General features: G+C 41.8%; 1 protein-coding gene across 3 annotated transcripts in view; it reads right to left on the bottom strand.

Annotated features, from left to right (window-relative positions):
• Window positions 1-22,437, bottom strand: part of LOC140737191 (adhesion G protein-coupled receptor D2) — a 314,325-nt gene that overhangs the window by 115,300 nt on the left and 176,588 nt on the right. For 2 of the 3 annotated variants that reach the window (XM_073063435.1, XM_073063436.1), the window contains one exon: window positions 10,936-11,128. The exons of the other annotated variant lie outside the window; for it this stretch is intronic. In XM_073063435.1, the coding sequence (XP_072919536.1) occupies window positions 10,936-11,128 (193 nt within the window). The remainder of the gene's footprint in view (window positions 1-10,935; window positions 11,129-22,437) is intronic. 3 annotated transcript variants of the gene reach the window in all.

Here is a 22,437-nt window from a genome sequence, read left to right as displayed (position 1 = left end):
ATTTTGTTCATTAAGGATTTGTTACATGTTCTGCATGTGCACTGTGGTCTGGAGGAAAGTTGTTTTGTTTTGTTGTATATATGTAGTCAGATGACAATAAACCTGAACTAATGCACACTAAATCTGGAACATTTGAAGAGCTCTTAATATTAAACTCTCTATTCCAAATGGATTTGTTTAAAAGGTTATCCAATGAACAGTGTGTCTCCTAATAGTCCTCCATTCTGACATGATGCCACAAAGAGAGGATTATTATTCTGTATAATTCCAAACAAACTAGATTAGAAATTCTATCACATAAGACATGCTTTTCTCTACACATTATCTGACTGAATAAAGGTTTGCACTGGTCAAGGAATGAGCTCGCAATCTCACAGACTACAACTGCACATAACACACTGCGCAGCAGAGGTATCATTGAAGCTCAGCAACACGGCCATGCCTTCGGGCTGCAGATTAGACTTGAAGAATCAAAATGGTACACCCAAGGGAAGGAGGCACCGACAGAAAGAAGCAGAAGTGAATGGTGTTACTTAAAGGGATATTTCTAATCTGCATTATTATTGGGCTTCCTTTTGTCAAAAGTGGATGATTGGGTCAGCCTCAATGTAATAGCAGACAAATTCAGGCATAATTCAGATGAGATACTCTATAATATTTTGGGAGTGTGGGGACAGTTACTTTGGTTTTGAGTCCAGATGTCCACCCCGTCACCATGGTTTGCAATGCAAAACTGTCTGCTCCTGTAATCCACTCACTCACTCGAAGCAGTTCCCATTCAGAACCATTGCTTTAAGGCCACCAACTGCAACAGTGAATCAGAGTTTAGGTGTGGCTCCTGAAATCACGCACAGTCTCACAAGAGACTGCAGGTCACTCCTCTCACACACAATGCAAGTACACAAACAAAAGTTGTTTCTCAGTTGCATCACTGCAGACTCAACACATTCATGTGGCCTCTTCCAAAACACAAGAAGCACGACTGAGTGTATGTTTCTAAGAAGAATTTTTCCCATAATCCATTGAGGCAGGCCATACTCAACCTTCCGCACTACTTCCATATTCTGTGGGGTTTATGAAATCACCCTGAGCTTTAACAGTCACTGGCTCCCTAATCTTTGTACCTTGATCCTGCAACCATGCTAAGAGGCAGAGAGGACCACAAGTATTGAGTAGCTGAGACAATGAACAGTGAGGCCCACCCTCAAGCCATTACAGATTATCACAAATATTTAGACACTGTAGAACTATATTTTGATAAAAAATAATGAACACTATTATAATATATAAACTTTTAAACCCATTCAACTGAGGTAAAATTAATTTTAAAACATTTAGCCACATTTCTAAATGGTGATAAGTTGGAACTTTATCATCAAGTGTATTGAGAACTGCCTACCAAAAAGAACTATCCAGGCTAGCGGGTAGAAGTCGGAGGCAAAGTTGATGAAATTGACAAGTTTTGCATGGGTGCAGGAAGCAGTGCCAATACAGTCACCAAGGTGGCAGAGAAAGAGTTGGGGCACATTACTGGTGTAGACTTGTAACATGGACTGTTCCACACAGCCAACAAAAAGGCCAGCATAGCTGGGGCCCATGCAAGAGCCCATGGCCACACCTTTAGCCTGAAGAAAGTGGGAGGAGTGGATGAGAAGATATTAAGAGTGAGTACCAGTTCTGCCAGACGGAATGGAAGAGGGGCATTGGTTGGGTCTGTTGTCAAGAAATGAAGTGCAGTGTTTGAGGCCTTCCTGGTAGTCACACTGATTGTACCATGACGGATGGAGAACTGAGGAGCTAGAGAAGAATCAGTGAGATTGCTGAGTCAAAGGATGGTGTAGGAGATGGCTGCATTTATATTTGACGTTCAGCATGTTCTTTACTGCAGTGCCCAGGTGGGGAAGCCCCAGTAGTACTGGTATGCACACTGCGCCCTGATCCACCCCATCCTGTTCAAATACTCTCTGCTTATCATTTGTATAGTGCTGGTATCAGGAAACAGATGAGCTTCAACACCACTAATTTGAGTCTGTAGAATGGCTCATGTTCAAAGAATCAGATGTACATGTCACCACTATCATGGACCTTATCAGCAACTGTCTTGAGGACTGTGCACTCACCTTGACAAGGAATTACAGTATCGTACCAATGTCCCTGAACCCACACTCACTGTTACAGAAGTAAGATCAGTCTTCTGAAGAGTGAACCCATGGAAAATAACCAGCCTGGATGGAGTCCCTGGCCATGTCCTTAGACCCTGCACAGATCAGCTGACGTGGGTGTATTTGCAGACATTTATAACTTCTTACTTCTTCACAAAGACCACCATCATCCTAGTATTTAAGATAAGTAGGTAAAGTGCCTTAATAACTACTACCCAGTAGCTCTGACATCCACCATCATGAAGCGCTTCAAGTTCCAGACAACCACAGCCCACCATCATTTTAAAAGTTCTACAACAGATGCCATCCCCCTTGCCCTACGTTCTGTCTGGAGCTTCTGGATTCTAAAGGCACCAGCATTGGACTGTTCTTTATTGATTACAACTCTTCCTTCAATACTATAATTCCATGCAAACTCACAGAACTGGGACTCCACACTTCCCTTTGCAAATGGATCCTTCAGTGACCATTTTCAAGGATAGTGTTTCTATATTTCATTAGGAATTTGAAAAGATTTGGTTAGTCAACTATAACACTTAAAAACTTCTACAGATGTACCATGGAAAGCATTCTGACAGGTTGCATCACTGTCTGTTATGAGGGGTGGGGGAGGTTACAGGATCAAAAGAAGCTACAGAAAGTTGTAAAAGCAGTCAGCTCCATCTTGGGTACTAGCCTCCATAGTATCCAAGACACCTTCAAGGAGCGGTGCCTCAGAAAGGCCACGTCTATTATTAAGGACCCCCTTCAACCAGGGCATGCCCTGTTCTCATTGTTACCATCAGGAAGGAGGTACAGATGCAACGATTCAGGAACGGCTTCTTCCTTTCTGCCAACCAATTCCAAAATAGACATTGAACCCATGAACACAAACTCACTTTTTTTTTAAATATATATTATTTCTGTTTTTGCAATATTTTTAATCAATTCAGAGTAAAGAGGGTGGAGCATAGTCAAGATGTCACTAAATGGCGACTCCTTTACTTGCATTTTCACAAACAGCTCTACTTTTATCTTTCAGATCTCTTTTTTCCCCTTTCAAATTCTTTTGAAGACCCTGATTGGAGTTACACTCTGACTTTGTTTCTTTCCAGGAATGGAACCCGCTCTCGGGGCCTCACGACCGGCCGCTTTTCAATATACCAAGGACGCGGTCTGGAAGGTGAGCATGCCTCCAGGGTTCCGGATTTTCATGGCTCTGGTGACAGGCTGATTCAAGGCCAGTACCACTGCCTGATGTGTCACAGGAGAACACGGAAGATCAGAAGCAGCAGGTTGTATATCGAGGGACCCGAGCCTTCCTCGGGCCGACTCTCTGGGCCCAGAGCTCAGGAAAAGTGACGCAACAGGCTTTTAACACCACAAACAGTGAGTTGTTTGTTATGCCTCCCCTCTCACTGTGAAACAGAGACACCTTTTTTTCTCTTATTAGGGAGAGACAGAGCCTGTGGAATGTCACATTACCGGGTGAACGAGTAGTCTTTGGGGTAACTGCAAGTCTGTGTCTTTATTGATGCTTTGCTGTATGCTTGAGTGCTCGGTGAGGGGCGCTGATGCTTTTTTGCTGGTGGGGGCGTTCGCTGCCTTGCTGCTGCTTGAGTATGGAGGGGGGAGGCTGGGGGGGGGGCTTTGGGGTTCTAACATTTAACAGTCATTCATTCTTTGGGGCACTCCTCTGTTTTCGTGGATGTTTGCCAAGAAAAAGAATTTCAGGATGTATATTGTATACATTTCTCTGACATTAAATGTACCTATTGAAACCTATATATACTTACTCTAATTGATCTAATTACTGTATTTATTCATTTGTTTATTTCTTCTTTCTATATTATCATGTATTGCATTGTACTGCTGCTGCTAAGTTAACAAAGTTCACGACACATGACACACGACACAGGTCAATAAACCTGATTCTGATTCTGATGGACTGCAATCATTAAGCAGCAACACTTCTACCATGATTACCCTCGACACTGGTATGCTACAGAGCTATATCTTCAGGGTTCTGCTCTACTCCCTGTACACTCACGACTGCATGGTCAGATTCTGCCTTAACTTCATCTACGTGATTGCAGATACCACTGTAGTGGGCCATATCTCAAATAACGGTGAGTTGAAGTGCAGGAAGGAGATGGAAAACCTCATGACATGGAGTCATGACAACAACCTTCCCCTCAATGTCAGCAAAACAGAAGAGCTGGTCATTGACTTCTGCAAGGGAGATACGCACATGGCCCCATTTACATCAATGGCACTGAGCTTGAGAGGATTGAGAGTTTCAGGTTCCTAGGGATGAACATCACCAATAGCCTGTCCTGGTCCAACCACATTGATGACACAGCCAAGAAAGCTCACCAGTGCTTCTACTGCCATAGGAAGCTGACAAATGTGGCATTTCCCTTTTGACTTTGACCTTCATCCATTTCTATCAGGGCACAGATAGAAAGTATCGGATCCCAATGCATCATGACTTGATATGACAACTGCTCTACCTTTGACCACAACAAACTGCAGGGCACTGTGGACACAGCTCTACACGTCATGGAAAACAGCTTCTCCTTCATATACTCTCTGTTTATACTTCTCGCTGCCTCAGTCAGCATAATCAAAGACCTACCCACCCAAGGCATTCTTCTTCTCTCCCTCCCATCGGGCAGAAGATAAAAAAGTCTGAAGCATACACCTCCAGGCTCAAGGACAGTTTGTATCCCACTATTATAAGACTTCTGGATGATCCCTAGTGCAATAAGATGGACTGTTGACCTCACAATCCACCTCATTATGATTTTGCACTGCACTTTGTCTGTAACTGTAACTCTTCGATCCGCACTGTTATTGTTTTACTTTGTACTACCTCAATGAACCGTTGTGATGAATTCATCTGTAGACAAGTTTTTCAGTCTGTGATCGATATTGGTGCCACAGAATCCAAAGTTGTTTTCATAATGTTCAGTATCATCTACCTGGTATGGATTCATAGGGCCAAACTCCCTTGCCAAGTTTAAACTAGGCCCAATCGGCAAGGCCACCTGATGTACTGTAATTAAACAACAATGATGGGGTAGAACACGCCCCAGACATAGAGGTACTAAAGTACTTTAACAATGCAATACCTGCGGTGTTATTTTCAGACAAAATCAACAACATGTTTGAAATGCTTCTCAATACGAAAAGAAATCCACTTTCTTAGAGTATTGTGCGCTAACAACAAGAGTAAAACTCTGTTTGGAAAGAGGAAAAGCAGCTGGCAAATTGTTACCCAAACTACATGCATTCTATCAGAATTGCAACTGTGGTATAAGAAATTTTCAGAGTACATCATAGCAGCTGCAAAAGCAAATACTGTAAAAGGCCCCAGAGATCTCTGTAACCAAGATTATTGATTATCCACATTATTTTTGAAAGCCATGTTCCATTCAACGTTTTCAGAATCCCAGATTTAGTATTGGATTGGCCATTATTCTTAAGTATTATTTCCTTGTAGCCATAAATGAAACCTTTTACTTAGAAAATAGCCTGCTCTCAGAAGTGGCAAATGTACACACATTATAGCTAAAGCAGCAAGTTGTGTATGACAGAGTAAATGGCAATGATTACTCTCAAATGTTAGTAACTTTGAGAGTACGGTGCTCTAAACATTCGCAAAAGACCCCTCATCAACCTACCCCCCCACTGTACAATACTGCACCCATCATGAGACCCTGAAAACACAAAAACTCTAGTCTGGTGCAGGACTCTATATTTTTCAGACTCATCATGGACATTTATTATCTAGGAGCTGTGGTGAACAATGGGACAATTACTTTGCAAATGTTTAAGAAAGGTCCACTCTTCTCATACACTTCAGTTAAGGTGACAATGATGACTAGCAACTTATCGAATGAGGTGAAGAGACCTTCACTCTGGAGTGATGGCGTCACAGACTGAAGAGTTTCCCATTTGTCCTATGCATGTGATCTACATCAAGTGGAAGCTTGCTAGAGGCAACGTACAATACCGTGGCGAGATTTAAAGACGTGTTTGGATTGACACAGCCTTACATGATATTAGGTTGCTCTGAGATTTGGTTTGATACGGACCTGTTGTTAAAGATTGTGACTTGTGTATGTAGTTGCCATTAGATGGTAATAAAGCTTTGAACATAGAAATCTACAGCACATTACAGGCCCTTCAGCCCACAATGTTCTGCCGACTACTACTCTAGAAACTGCCTAGAATTTCCCAACCGCATAGCCCTCTATTTTTCTAAGCTCCGTGTACCTATCTGAGAATCTCTTAGAAGACCCTGTTGTATCCTCCTCCACCTCCGTTGCTGGCAGTGCACTCACCACTCTCCGTTTGAAAAATTTACCTCTGACATCCCCCCTGTACCTACTTCTAAGCACCTTAAAACTATGGTCACCTTAAACCACCTCATGTTAGCCATTTCAGCCCTGGCAAAATGCCTCCGGCTATCCACACAATCAATGTCTCTCATCATCTTATACACCTCTATCAGGTGACCTCTCATCCTCCGTCGCTCCAAGGAGGAAAAGCCAAGTTCACTCAATCTATTCTCACAAGGCACGCCCTCCAATCCAGGCAATTTGAGAAAAATTCAGCATGCTCCCCAGATAAGGATGGGATCGGAGTCACTAGTGAGGTCAAAAAACGGTCAAATATATTGCATGCTGCTGCTCACTATATTTTTCATGGAGTTGACATGTAGTGAAGATCAAGTCTACTATGCCTCTATCAGATATATAGTATATACACTGTGATTCAGCCACTGGGACAAAGAGAGTAAGGACCACCCCTGTGACAAGCAGTCTGAAGAAACCCTTTCAAGTTACTATAGTTAGAATGATCTCCTTTCTTGAAAATTACAGCCATTCCAAACCACTTCCCACTTCTTGGGAGGCACATCTCAATGAAGGCAGAGTGTGCCATCAAAGCCCTTGGTCATTTGAAGATCCACGTCCCTAACCAGCACAAAGCTCACAGTCAACCGCGCAGAAGTGACACTTGTCCCCCAACATGTTTATAACAAGTGAGCAAAGCACAGCAGACATCTTCCAAACCCACTGGATAGAACTAGTAAACCAACATCACATTCCTCTCCCAGGTCAATATGCACAGCAGCGAGGCTCCAGTTACATTCAGCTAGCTTCAACTGTGCGATATACGTTCAGTGCTAACCTCCCAAACTATTGTGCGCATTATCACAGCAAGAAATTACCAGGTTGAGGGAGGAAATGATTTGAGGATGGTGTTCAAGTTTCCATGAAGATATACAAGGCTTCCAACAACTGGTAATAAGCTCAGACCTGTGGCTGTTGAAAATGTGTAAATGAATAACTAGAGCAGGGGTTCCCAACCTTATTTATGCCATGAACCAATGCCATTGAGCAAGGGGTCAATGGACCCCAGGTTGTGAACTATTGAACTAGAGATTTGACTAGACCACCAAGGAGCCTGCCATTGAAAAACTAAGGTGTGCAAGGCCTCCTAAACTACCCAGGCTCACAGCACAAAGCTTGGGGATGACACAGTCAGCTACCACAGCGCCCACAGAAATGGAGAATGGGAGCAAACACCTTAAGTCCTAACGCATAGCTGTTGAAGCTGACAGTGTACTATACACGTAAATTTACAAAATAAGTGTTTAAATATAAATCCAGTATAATGGACCAAGCAATTCAAGTCAAGTCAAGTCGCTTTTTATTGTCATTTTGACTATAGCTGCTGGTACAGTACACAGTAAAAATGAGACAACGTTTTTCAGGACCATGGTGCTACATGAAACAGTACAAAAACTACACTGAACTACATGAAAACAGCACAGAAAAAAACTACGCTAGACTACAGACCTACCCAGGACTGCATAAAGTGCACAAAACAGTGCAGGCAGTACAATAAATAATAAACAAGACAACAGGCACAGTAGAGGGCAGTAAGTTGGTGTCAGTCCAGTCTCTGGGTATTGAGGAGTCTGATGGCTTGGGGGAAGAAACTGTTACGTAGTCTGGTCGTGAGAGCGCGAACGCTTTGCTGCATTTTCCCAGACAGCAGGAGGGAGAAGAGATTGTATGAGGGGTGCACTGGGGCCTTCATAATGCTGTTTCCTTTGCGGATGCAGCGTGTAGTGTAAACGTCCGTGATGGCGGGAAGAGAGATCCTGATGATCTTCTCAGCTGACCGCACTATCCGCTGCAGGGTCTTGTGATCCAAAATGGTGCAATTTCCGAACCAGGCAGTGATGCAGTTGCTCAGGATGCTCTCAATACAACCCCTGTAGAATGCGATGAGGATTGGGGGAGGCGGGGAAGATGGACTTTCCTCAGCCTTCACAAAAAGTAGAGATGCTACTGGGCTTTCTTTGCTATGGAGCTGGTGTTGAGGGACCAAGTGAGATTCTCCGTCAGGTGAACACCAAGAAATTTGATGGTCTTAACTATCTCTGCTGAGGAGCCGTCGATGTTCAGCAGGGAGTGGTCACTCCGTGCCCTCCTGAAGTCAACAACTATCTCTTTTGTTTTGTTCACATTCAGAGACAGGTTGTTAGCTCTGCACCAGTCTGTTAGCCGCTGCACCTCCTCTCTGTAAGCTGACTCGTCGTTCTTGCTGATGAGACCCACCACGGTCGTGTCATCGGCGAATTTGATGATGTGGTTCGAGCTGTGTGTTGCAGCACAGTCATGGGTCAGCAGAGTGAACAGCAGTGGACTGAGCACACAGCCCTGGGGAGCCCCCGTGCTCAGTGTGATGGTGTTGGAGATGCTGCTCCGGATCCAGACTGACTGAGGTCTCCCAGTCAGGAAGTCTAGGATCCAGTTGCAGAGGGAGGTGTTCGGGCCCAGTAGGCTCAGCTTTCCAATCAGTTTCTGAGGAATTATTGTGCTGAATGCTGAACTGAAGTCTATGAACAGCATTCGAACGTACGTGTCTTTTTTGTCCAGGCGGGTTAGGGCCAGGTGGAGGGTGATGGCAATTGTACCACGTTCTGTATCCTGCCAGCACCATATACTAACATGGTTGAGCCACAGGCTCACATTTAATCTACAATAATGCATTGGTTTGGATTTCAGTGGGGCTTCAAACTGACAAGATTAGTGACTTTGAATGGACCTCTTACATTTTAAGATGGACTCCTGACCTCGAAATTTATCTTACTATGATTTTACACTTCTCAGTTATCTGCACTGCACATGGTCATTAGCTTTTACACCTCATTCTGCATTGTCATTGTTTTTAATATTATGGCTGGGGGCAGTAGGATGTCGGCCATGAGGTGATAAGGAAGATTTGGGGTGGGGGGGAACATATGGTACTGATGGAGGAAGATGATAACGATGGTGTGAAGGGAATGCAAGATGTCAACAATTATGGGGGTAGTCATGCTACAGGAATTAATTTGGACCGGGATCCTCATTCCTTGGAGATTAGGGATAAGCAACTTACACAAAGGAGCATAAAGAGGCGGATAAAGCCAATTCTGCAGCAACGAAGAAAATCTTTTTAAATACTGAGAATTTTTTTCTACAAATGCCATTACCGATAAACATGATGCAAACTGCATTATTGCAAGTTAAAAATAGGGAGTTAGCAGCACTGGATGTAATAAAAAAATAAACATTGTTAATGTTCAGGGTATCATTTTTTGTAATGATTTCTCAAATTATGTTTCAATAATTGTAAACCATTGTCCTCCTTCCATGAAGTTTCGTTCAGTAGGTCAATTTCCAACCATTTGCCTTAGTGCATGTGGCTGTTACACCTGCCAATTGACTTGCAGAGATTAAATTATTCTCTGAGATGCAAGGTGCAGATCTAGTGGAATGTAATTGCCTGGTTGTTCCAGTTATGGATATGCCTGGCAAAATACACTGAACAAGTTACATGAAAACTGAGGCACAGAAGAAACTGCCCACACAAATCTGGCAATGTATTGGGAATTGGTGGGAGGGAAAACTACTTCCTTCTTGATGTTGGTTGCTGTCAGTTGAACAAGTGCCTTTATCATAATCATCATGTCACCAGAAATATTTTTTTCATTCAGCAAACCAGGAACAAGAAACACCATTTCAGCTTATATTTTAAACAATTTACTGTGTGCAAATGGAGTTAAGAACATGGTTATAAAATTAAAGTGGAATCTGGAACATCACAAATAGTTATAAAATTGAAAACAGTTAAATTTGATTATATCTTGAAATATTTATATGAGGGCAATAAAATACACATGAAATTATTTTTGTTTGCTAAACAGTGATCATGACTTAATGAACCATTAAAATGCACTTGCACTTCATGCAACAAAATACACTAAAGTACTTTACAGCAAACTTAGTAATTCAGTGCCTAACTTTCTCATTGGATGTCTGATTTTCTTAACTTCACTTGAGAAAGCTACAAGCAGAGATCACTGTGGTAGAGCATCGAACAGTTAACTGGGATTAAACTACGGCTGCTAGTTCCACAACACAATGTTGGCCATTGCTGACAATATTTCCATCATTGTGCCTGTAGAACCACAGCCATAAAGTTAATCAGCTGGGAATGGTGGTGAAAAAAATTGACAAGAATTATAGTTCAAATAGTGGAACTAAAACAGAGCAAAATGCTGGAGGAACTCAACAGGCCACAGGCAATCTATGGAAAAGAATAAACAGTCCACGTTTCAGGCTGAGACCCTTCCTCAGCCCTGAGTTCCTCCAGCATTTTGGGTGTGTTGCTCGGATTTCCATTACCTGCAGATTTTCTCGTTTGTGACTGGAACTAAAACAGAACTCACTTTCATTTGCAGCAGCCGTATTTTCATATATGACACTATTGTCATAGAAAGACATTTTGCAAATGCTTTGCAGGTTCACTCCATCCACAACCTGTAAGCCATCATCCTTAGCAAGGCTCTCTGATCCTGTCACAGGTGAACTAGCTGGTCTAGAGCTGGTCAACGAGCTTGAGGGTCGAGAAGTAGCACAGTTCTGTTAAAATGAACAGAAGTAAGGTTTGGATAACATTGAATCACAATCTAAATCAGAATTTAAGCCAAGGAGCAATGATTAGGCCATTCTGCCCATCTAGTCTTTTCTGCCATTCTATCATGGCTGATTTATTATCCCTCTCAACCCCATTCTCCTGCCTTCTCCCACTGCCCTGACCAATTAAGAACCTATAACCTGCACTTTAAAAATACCAAATGGCTTGTTCTCTGCAGCTATCTGTGGCAATGAATTCCACAGATTCATCACTCTCTGGATAAAGAAGTTCTTCCTCATCTGTTCTAAATGGATGTCCCTCTATTTAGCGGCTATGTCCTCTGGTCCTAGACTCTCCCAGTACAGGAAACATCTTCTCTACAACCACTCCATCTAAGCCTTTCAATATTTGATAGGTTTCAATGAGATCCCCTCCTATTCTTCTAAACTCCAGAGGGTACAGGCCCAAAGTCATCAAATACACCTTATATGTTAAGCCTTTCATTCCTGGAATTATTCTCGTGAACATCCTTTGGACCTTCCCCACATCTTTCCTTAGAATAAGGGCATAAAAGTGCTCACTATTATCCAAGTGTAGTCTGACCAGTACCTTGTAAAGCTTCAGCATTATATCTTTACTTTTATATTCTAATCCTCTCAAAAGGAACACTAACATTGTATTTTCCTTCCTTACCACCAATTCAACCAGCAAGCTAGGAAATCCTGTACAAGGACTCCCAAGTCCTTTTGCACCTTTGAACTTTGAATTTTTCTCCCCATTTAGAAAATAATTTACACCTTTAATCCTTCTACCAAAGTGCATGACCATACACTTCCCTACGCTATATTCCATCTCCCATTTCTTTACCCATCCTCCTAATTCTGCCCAAATGCTGCTACAGACTCATTGCTTCCTTAACTGTACCTGCCCCTCCACCCATCTTTGGATCGTCTGCAAACTTGGCCACAAAGCCATCAATTCTGTCATCCAAATCACTGTCATATAATTTGAAAAGAAGCAGTCCCAAAACCGCCCCTGCAGAACACCACTAATCACTGGCAGCAAAACAGAAAAGGCTCCCTTTATTCACACATTTTGCCTCCTGCCGGTCAGCCAATCTTCAATCCATGCTAGGACATTTTCTGGAATACCATGGGCTCTTACCTTGTTAAGCTGTCTCATGTATGCCACCTTGTCAAATGCCTTCTGAAAATCCAAGTACACAACATCCACTAACTCTCCTTTGTCTATCCTAAGTTGTTATTTCCTCAAAGAATTCCAACAGTTTCCTGTTAAGGAAACCCTGCTGACTTTGACCTATTTTATCATACGCCTCTACGTACCCCGAAACTTCATCCTTAACAATAGACTCCAATATCTTCCCAACTATGAGGCTATTTCAAAAATATTAGGGCATTTACTTATGAAATGCAGCTTCACTAACTCTCCAATAATTCAATGATGACTACCAAAATTGATTACTCATTTACTTCATTGAACAAATCAGCAAGCTAGTTGTGATGATACTGTAATGCATTTTAAACATTTCAGAATTTTAAATAAATTATATCTATACAAGTTTGATAATCATGCAACATGGAGTGTTTAAGATAAATGATAAAATAAATGATTTAATGCTCAATTTGCAATATTTATACATTTTAACAATTGCCTTAAATAACAGATAAATAGCAATACAAGTTGTACAATCCAGTCCTACAATGAACTGGATACTATTTATGTACAGGCAATTTGCACAATGGACACCAAAGCACCATTCCATGTACATAAAGAAGAACATTAATAAAGAATAAAAATGAGTATTTCAGTTCTCCTGAAGTGGAAATACACTGCACAGGCAGTGGGCCAGCGGAATTACCTTGATTATACTATTCTGTCCAACAATCGTCAAAAAATGCAGCAAAATTGACCATCAAGAATATTAGCCTCAAAGCAAATCCCAGAGTGTAATACTTTGATGCAAATGAGTTGGCCAAAATTGCATTGTCATCACATAAATAAGAGGCACTATTTCCCATTCTTAACTTTATCCAAAAGCATGCATTCCTTCCCAAATCTAAGCTATATTATTTTTCCACGCTTAAGACATAGAATGAACATTTAATCAATACTTTACACTGATTTAAACTCAGTACACTTTAAGAGCTACTTTTGAGAATAAAGCTGAAAATAGAGAATATTAACTTAGCAAGTCTGCTCATTCATTGTTTCATTCTTCTTGCATCTTGTCATAACGTGAATTAGGACCAAAAACTAATCTGCTTCCAATTTAATTCCATATTTCACTCCTGTCAAAACACCGTGTGGCAAGTACTGGAAGACTATCATTTTTTATTGTGAGTATGCTACAGGACAGCTTTATTTCATGAAGCAATTTGACACTGTGCCCACCACCTGCAGGTCACTTAGGTCATTCACTGCTGCAGGTCCTTGCAGGTAAGAAGAGCTTTTCAGCAGCAGCTCTATTTTGGTCTATAAAGTGAAAAGTACAAAGTCATGAATCTTCTGCTTTCAAATCCACATCCACTGAAACATGACCTACGGTATAAATCAAAGTATAAAAACTACAATAACTAATAACCACAGCACTCTTTTATTAAAATTCAGATCTTTAGCACCGGTCTCTTGACACCCACCAGAAGAAAACAAAACAGGAGCATGAACTGTAAAATTTTCCTTGTCACCCAAGAAGTTTGCAGCCACCAAAAGAGGAAATTACATTGCTAACTAATGGCTCAACAGCACATTTAGGCAAAGCTTTTTTTCTGGCATCAATAAATTAAAAAAGATGAGTTTTAAGCCCAGAAAGTTGGAAGGGTCTAGAGCAGGAGTGACTGATTTTAGGTACACATACCACGTAAGTGACAAATCAGGCTCCCTCTAATCCGCACAGACTGCAAGGTGGTAATCACACCACATTCTTGAGAAGTGATTTTAAAAAGTTCTATCTATGGGGCAAGAGCAACTAAAATCTTGAAACCTACTACTTACCAGACAGAACAGAAAATAGGGAGTTCAGTTGGCTCTTATTTGAAACAGATTAGCAGGATCTGAATTGGCATGAACCACGCTCCAGAGGCACTCCAATATCCAATCATTAATGTGTTTCCTGCCTTTGATAAGTTTTAGAACAAGCTTCAGGTACTGACATAATTTGATCATTCTTTTTTGGGAAGTGGCATTTGCTTCCACTTTAGGATTCCTATTGTTCATTCTTGGAGTGCTGGTATTTATTACCATGTCTCTCTGAACTTGAGAAACTATTGGCAAGCCTCCTAAAACCACAGGACGTGTTCTACAGGTGTTCTTATGACACTGTCCGGTAGCAATGGCAAGATTTGAAAAAATAGTGATTGTTCCAGATCAATATGGATTCCAACTCAGAAATTGAAGGTGAAGGTGTTTCCATGTGATGGAATTTCTATGTGTGGACATTATGATGCTACTGAAGAGATTCTGTCAAGCTGTTTCAGTCCATCCTGTAGATTAAACACACTTCTGCCACTGCATAATGATGGGGGTGGGGGAGGGGGAGGTTTAAGTCACCCTTGAGAGACTTGATTTAGCTGTCTACTTTGTCCTAGAAATGTTTGACTTTCTTGAACGCTGCCCTGACTGTACCCATTCAGACTGTTTCTAATATATCTGTGCTTTATACAGGAGACAGAATTTGGGAGATCAGGCAGTTATACCCCTGTCCCTGTTATCTTCACCGGAACTGTAAAATATTATGCAAGTGCTTATGAATGGGTCTCAGAAGTTATGTTTAGCGTTGTTTAACCTTCCCTGTGTGGACAGCACTCTCTTCATCTTCTGAATTAGTCACGTAAATCTTTCAGCAATCATCCAAAGACTTTTGAAACTCTGAGAGTTACGCAATGTTAGTGTCTCTTCACATTACTGGGCACTTATAACATGCCTGGAGCATTCATCATAAGCCGATGCAAATGGCCAACACAGGCAGGAGGCCACTTCCTGTGCCCGCTGTGCCAGTCAGTCACCATTTCAATATAAAGCATCCTCAGTGCTAACTCAGTAACCTTCAATCTCCAAGGCTGTAACCACTATCAAGGATTATTGGCAGAAGTAAATGAGGGAGCATATCGGGAACAACAGGGATAATCCTTAACTAACGTTTACATTGATACATATAACTAATGGAGCAATGATATGCCTGCATTGGACGCTACTGGTGGTAAGTGGTGCAGTGAGTGTGGATTTCGTTGGAATACAATCAGATGCTGGTAGTAAAGGTGGCAATAAAGATTGTCAGAGTGTTAAGGTATTGGAGATGGGAGGGTGTTTCACGTGAAGGACTCATGGATGAAATTAATGGCAGTTGTGGTCAATGCTGTATCAACAATTCCTCATTGTTCTCCTCACCTTTCAACATCTGCTACTCAGAGGGCACTAAAAAGTCCTTTGGAATGTATTGTGTAATCACAAACAGAAACTCCCAGGGCTATAGTAGAAAGCTCCTTCTAAAAACTCCAGATACCAGAAGCATTCTTAAGCATCCTGACATTCTGCGCAAAAATGTTTGGGGCCTGGCACAACTCCAGTTGTAAGTATCCTCTACATCTGTAAGTAGGAGACTAACACCAGCCCTTATCAAGCTAGCCCAGTTTGTGACTATAGGTATTAAAGAGAACTGAAGCAAGGTGAATAAATTCAGATGGTTATCAGAGCATGGAATAGTTCTGCACAGTGGATTGACTATGGTCACAAATGAATGAAACAAAGCAGTAGAACTTTCTGGTAAATTTAGATTTATTATTGCCACATGAACCGAGGCACAGTAAAGAACTTTGTTTTGTATGCCATCCAGACAGATAATTTCAGTACAACACTGCATTGTGATAGTGTGGTGAACTAGATATACCTGTCTGACTGCTCCTGTGGCTCCTCCCAAGACCCTGCTGACTACCCCTGTGGCTCCTCCCACAGACCCCTGTATAAAGGCGACTGTGGCCTGCTGCTCTCCCTCATTTTCCCCAGGATGTAGTGTTGTCCTTCAGTCAATAAAAGCCGATATCTCACTTCCTAAGTCTCGGCGTGAGTTATTGATGGTGCATCAGATAGTACGAGGGAAAAAAATAACCAAATGCAAAATAAAGTGCTACTGTTACAGTGAGCCATAAGGTTAAAATTAAGACTAAGATGAAGTAAATAATTGAGAGGTCAGGAATCCATTTTACTATATAAGGGGACCATTTAATAGTCTTGTAACAGTGAGATAGAAGCTGTTCTTGAGCCTGATGGTATGTGCTTTTGTATACTCTGCCCGATGGGAATGCCTAGTGTAGGTGAGGTCTTTGATTGTGTGGCTGGAACCAAGGCAATGAGAAATGTAGACAAGAGTCCATGGAGGGGAGGCTAGTTTTCATAATATGCTGAAATGTGTCCACAACTCCCTGCAGTTTCTCACAGTTTTGGGCGAAGCAGTTGCCGTACCAATCTGTCATAAATCTGGATAGGATGCTTTCTATGATGCATTAATAAAAATGGGTAAGGGTCAAAGGATATGGAAAATTTCCTTAGCCTCCTGAGAAAGTAGAGGTGCAGGTGCACTTTGTTGACCATGGAGCTCATGTGTTGAAAAAGATCGGGCAATTGGCAATGTTCACTTTTAGGAATTTGAAGCTTTTAATCTTCTCAATCTTATGTATCACCTCCTTCCCGAAGACAACATCCAGATCATCTGTTTGCTGAGATTGAGGGAAAAGTTTTAGGCATCACACCATGTCACTAGGCACTCTTTCTCCCTCCTATACTCTGATTCATTGGTGTTTGAGATACCGCCCACTGCCATGGTTCTATCTGCAAGCTTGTAGATGGAGCTAGAGCAGAATCTCACCTCACAGTTGTGAATACAAGGAGTAGAGAAGGTCACTGAACGTGTAGCCTTATTGGGCACCAGTATTGAGGATAATCATGGTGGAGATGTTGCACCTATCCTTACCGGCTTTGTCTGTTTGTCTGGAAATCAAGACTCCATTTGTAAAGGGAGGTGGTGAGCCCCAGGTCTCAGAGTTTGGATACAAGTTTGCTTGGAATTATAGTATCAAAGGAGGAACTGCAGTCAATAAATGATAGAATAATCTCGGTATCTTTACTGTCTTCTCAGACTGACGTCCATAAAAATAATGAGGACCATCCAAAAAATGTTGGTGCAATCCATTGTAGTGTAGGTCTTATCCTACTTTGACCTGCCCTTTAAAAAAGGTGTTGTAACTGTTAGTGTTCTCCCAAGTAAAGCTATATCTTACCAACATGAATATGCCATGGATGTCTCCTATTGCAGCCAATGATATGCCTTGGCTTGAGTTGAGAGACTATGGCAACTTTGAAAGTTCCACACTGAATAATGGTTTCAATTGTGACTGCAGGTAACAGCACATTTATGTTCCACGCTATTTTCCTCAAGGACATTCAGGTCTCAAAAGAATTTCTCCAGAATCTTTTCTTCCCTCATCTCCCAGCTGCTTGGGTTTTCTTGGGCGGCCTCTGTGGTCCCCTCTCGTCTTTCAAAGACTAACAGGTCACGTACTAGTGCAGCCAACCTCTCTGCAAAACAACTCAGCACCAGCAGAATTGTTTTCACAATTCAACTGTAAAACACATCAAATGAAAAGGGGAATAGGAAGCTCAGTTTGGTGGTGCATGCTGTTCAGCTGCAATGCAATGTGCACACAGCTTTTAATGCATTAATTTGGAAGGCAGCAGCACCCATGCCAACCATCCACATGAGAAGTAAGTAAGTTAGTTCTCTCTCTCCCTCCCTCCCTCTCCTCAAGGAGGATTAACAACTATAGCCTTGACTTTTCACCAGAACAGATAATAAGCATTGATCTGAAATAATGACGTCCATTCTCCACAGATGCTGCCTGACCCTATGAGTATTTCCAGCATTCAGTTTTCCAGAATCTTTTGTTTTATTTCTTTTTGACACAATGATTGATTGAAGGGTTGTCAGTGTAGTGTTTAGTGAATATTTGCAGTTTGAGAACTGACTGTCCAATATTGGACAGTTTTCTGTCCTCCAGAGTTTGAGCCACTCAGGACATGCTTTACCGCAGACTATACATATTAACTGGCACAGATCATACGCCTCCTTCTCCTGAGAGAGCAGAGTGCACTGGCAATCATTAGGACGTGGGTGCAAGTCTTGAAGAATTGGTAAGCGTATTTGAATGGTAAGTTTCATTCTTGCAGGATGAGTAGCAAGTGTATTGCATGGATCAGGGGTTAGTGGAGCAGTCAGTGGTGAGAAATGGGACCCGATTATGTATCATTGCACACAAGGCCAATGCTTCACCTCTGTTTGTTAGGATTGACATTGATTTCTATATTTTTTCCTGTACTGCTTACCAACATGCTTGAAGACATTTCCAACTCTACATGTGGGAAGAGGATCTCTCTCTTCTCCTCTCCTCTAAGACAGTCACCAGATATGCATCAGAAAACCTGGGCATCTTTTCTTGCCATTTCTTCCTTAATGCTGTTAGTCTCTAAACTGACTTCTGGCATCACTTGCAACCATAAAGCATCTCCCTTTTGAGTTGGAAGCCTGGTTTAAACAGTGCTGCCTAACCACTCACCAATTCACAGCCAGTGGTTATGCACTGAGATAATCAAGAATGCTGATATCATAGAAATGAGGTCACAGGACAGACTACACAAAACTCCTGCACTGGGTCAAAAGGGTGCAGTTTCATTGCACGTTGTGAACCTAGCATCCCTTATCAGCACTCCATAATTTAACCTTCACCACAAAGGACTAAACTGAGGCTTTCTACCACATACACTTTGTAGCCTAACACTGAGCAGCAAGCCCAAGCCAGTGAGCAGTCTCAGTGTGGACAATAAACCCAAGTGCATTGCTTTACCATGGGTAAAATGTTTTTCACCATCAGTACAACCAAATTTCTAGGCCTGCATTTTTGATAAAAGGCTGAAGCTGAGCATTAAGGGCATTTTTTTTCCCAGAAAGGACTTTCTCCCTTCGCAGGCAGCCTCTTCAAAACATGGAAAATCATTTTGTGTTACCTACGGTATGTCAACAGCTTAAATATATTACTGACTGATCATATTTTACAAGTCACAATTTTTGTGGTGTCAACCTGTCAGAGGTCAAAGGGGAAAACATGCAAGATTCCCAAATCAATCTGGCTGTAGAAACTGTCTCATTTCATTTCAAATTACCTGCTGTGCCTGCAGTCTGGGACAAACTGCCTGGTCTCATAAAGCATGACAACTTGGGTCGAGCTAATGTGATCATTCATAATGGACAAGTCAAGCGGTACCTCCTATTAACTATTTTTAAACCAGTTCACTGAGGTACGTGATCTCTGCCAGAGGCACAAAACATAAATACAGTGTTGACAGGTTAATGTCAAAGGACAACGCTAAAGGGATTTGAAACTTTGTAGCTTTATAACAAAGTTGACTCTATTTTTCTTGGCCACATCAGGCAGACGTGATGCAGTGGAATACATACATTGATTTTTATGTTAATTAGGAAAATCAACTCTATGGACTTTTCAGTGATATATTTATATTGTCTATGTTCCTTTATTTCTTCTGAAAACCACATATTGATTAACTAATTGATGCATTGATCAACACATCTATCTTCATTTATCATATTGAAACTCAGATTCCAAGCAACCACCAAGTTTTTTTTTTAAGCTCTGGTGGGAAAACCTTGCTTACTCAAATCTTTAAACCCATTTTCCATCAGAGGCACTGTTGTGAGAATGAAATTAACTGTTTCAGAGCAAAAGGCTCTTTGAAAGATACGAAGCAAACCGAAGTTCCCGGACTTCATCACGTCATCATCACTGAGGCCTGACACGGCCGTTCTGTCAGAAGCCCTGAAGCAGGAGGTCGTGGTAGGCCTGACGGTGCCCTGGGAAGACCGGACTGTGGAGGCATTTGAGCGTAAGAAAGCCAAGAATTAGGAGCTGGCACAGCAGTGCCAGAAACAGAGGTTGAGAGCGCCATGCAAGCTTATCAAGTTGGGGTGCAGAGTTTTTTCCCAGCTGCTTCTGCAGAACCTACTCTCGCCTTGGCACGATGGGGAGCTGCAAAGCGAAGGCCTGGCGGGACGGTCAGAGAGGCCTCTGAGTGAGCCTCCAGGTGGCTAAGGGTCAAGAGGTGTGACCCATGGGCCTGTGTTGCTGGGACACAGGCAGAGGCCTGATCAACCCTGCCTGGGTGAGAGTGCTTGATGTTGAAAGATCCAAAACATCTGATCACCCCAGATGATGAGTCCCAACGCGTCCCAGGACATATCTCAGCATCGGCAGCATAACCACAGGAATAAAATCATTATGCCATCATTACATCTTGATTAGCTCTTCTTAAAAGATTGCAGTTTTAATAACAAAGTTCAGTACATATTCGCTGGCCATATCAGAAAGAAGTGACTGAGGAGAAAACACATGTGGTTTACGTGTTAATTAGAGAAACAACCACCTGAAGTAACCGACATACTGACCTATTCATCACACCTGGTACATTCCAGGCAAAGAATCTAACTATTTTGAAATCTGTTTAAAATTTAAGACTAAAATAGGATAAAACTGGAAACAAGTGTAGGTCATTTAGATCATAGATCATGGATCACAGCCTTGTGTCCATTCTCTCTCTCACTTTATGCTTATAACCAGTGATTCCAGTGGGTATCAAATATCTATCACTTTCAATCGGCCATCCACATCTCCCTGGGGTAGAAAATAGCAAAATTTTCTGAGCTATTAAGTTAAGAAATTTTCTTCATCTCCATTCAATTTTCCAGTCCTTATCCTGAGATTGTGCCTGCCCCTCCCCACCGCCCCCACATCTCAGTTTGACAAAAAGGTATTCCAGCTGCTGTGCTCTAATCCAACTCAGAATTTAATACATTTCAACTACAGGTTGAACAGCTCTGGTTCAGCATCGTGTGGTCTGGCAAATCCCATTGTCTGGCATGTTCTGAACCTGTAGTACAAATTTGCACCATTTAATTAATTCAAAGAATGATCTAACTAAGATCTATAACCTGCACTAAACTATGGCTACTTAATCTACCAGTGCAACCTTTGAAATCTCAGCCAACAGATTTCCCAACTTGCAAAAACTTCAGATAACCAACAGTTCTCAGAATCCTTGCATGACCTGCAAGCATCTAAACTTAGAAGGAACATCGCTCCTACTCAGCGGAAGATATCACAGGGGCAATTTCTATGGCCTGCATTTTTTGTTCCATTACCAGTCAAATGCTAAGAGTGTTGAATTAGAGAGTATTAGCCTGTATTTGATTTTTCATTGTTCTAGATTCAAGTGATGTTCATTCGCTCCACAAACGACAACCCATTCATCCCGCAAATCATCTAATGAATTATACTGCACAAAGCATATACATCATTCATTTGGGATGGAGACCAGAGCCACATGTAGCTATGTTCTTGCCAAATCCCTGAGCAATTACAACCAAGACCTCCTGAATCCTATATGGCAACCCTTAAAAATGAAGGTTTAGGTACATTTTCCTTCCCGTACCTGCAAGCAAAGGTGAGCTTTTTGTGAACTTGCACACCAAATTCCAAATATATGACTTTTACCAGTTTGTTCTGGCAAATAACTCTACATTTTCCCAGGTGGTACTCTGTTTGTGCAAGTTACTTGAGTTTGAATGCCGCCTTCCTCGTCACAGATCTCTTTTCCATGTAATTGGGAAGATGTTAGAGCAAACTGTTAAGGATCAGGTGATGGAGTACTTGGTGACACAGGACAAGATAGTGCATGGTTTCCTTCAGGGAAAATCCTGCCTGACAAACCTGTTGGAATTCTTTGAGATTACAAGTAGGATAGATAAAGGGGATGCAGTGGATGTTGCATATTTGAACTTTCAGAAGGCCTTTGATAAAGTGCCACACATGAGTCTGCTTACCAAGTTAAGAGCCCATGGTATGACAGGAAAGTTACTAACATGGTTAGAGCACTGGCTGATTGGTAGGAGGCACCGAGTGGAAATAAAAGGACCTTTTTCTGGTTCGCTGCCAGTGACTAGTGATGTTCCGCAAGGGTCAGTGTTGGGACCACTTCTTTTTATGCTGGATATAAATGATTTAGATGATGGAATAAATGGCTTTGTTGCCAAGTTTGCAGATGATATGAAGATATGAAGATACGAAGAGGGGCAGGTTGTGTTGAAGAAACAGGTAGGATGCAGAAGGGCTTAGACAGATTAGGAGAACGGGCAAGAAAGTGGCAAATGAAATACAATGCTGGAAAATGCGTGGTCATG

The sequence above is a fragment of the Hemitrygon akajei genome, chromosome 12 (assembly GCF_048418815.1).
Source record: "Hemitrygon akajei chromosome 12, sHemAka1.3, whole genome shotgun sequence".
Taxonomy (NCBI): domain Eukaryota; kingdom Metazoa; phylum Chordata; class Chondrichthyes; order Myliobatiformes; family Dasyatidae; genus Hemitrygon; species Hemitrygon akajei.
This window is presented reverse-complemented; position numbering and strand designations above follow the sequence as displayed.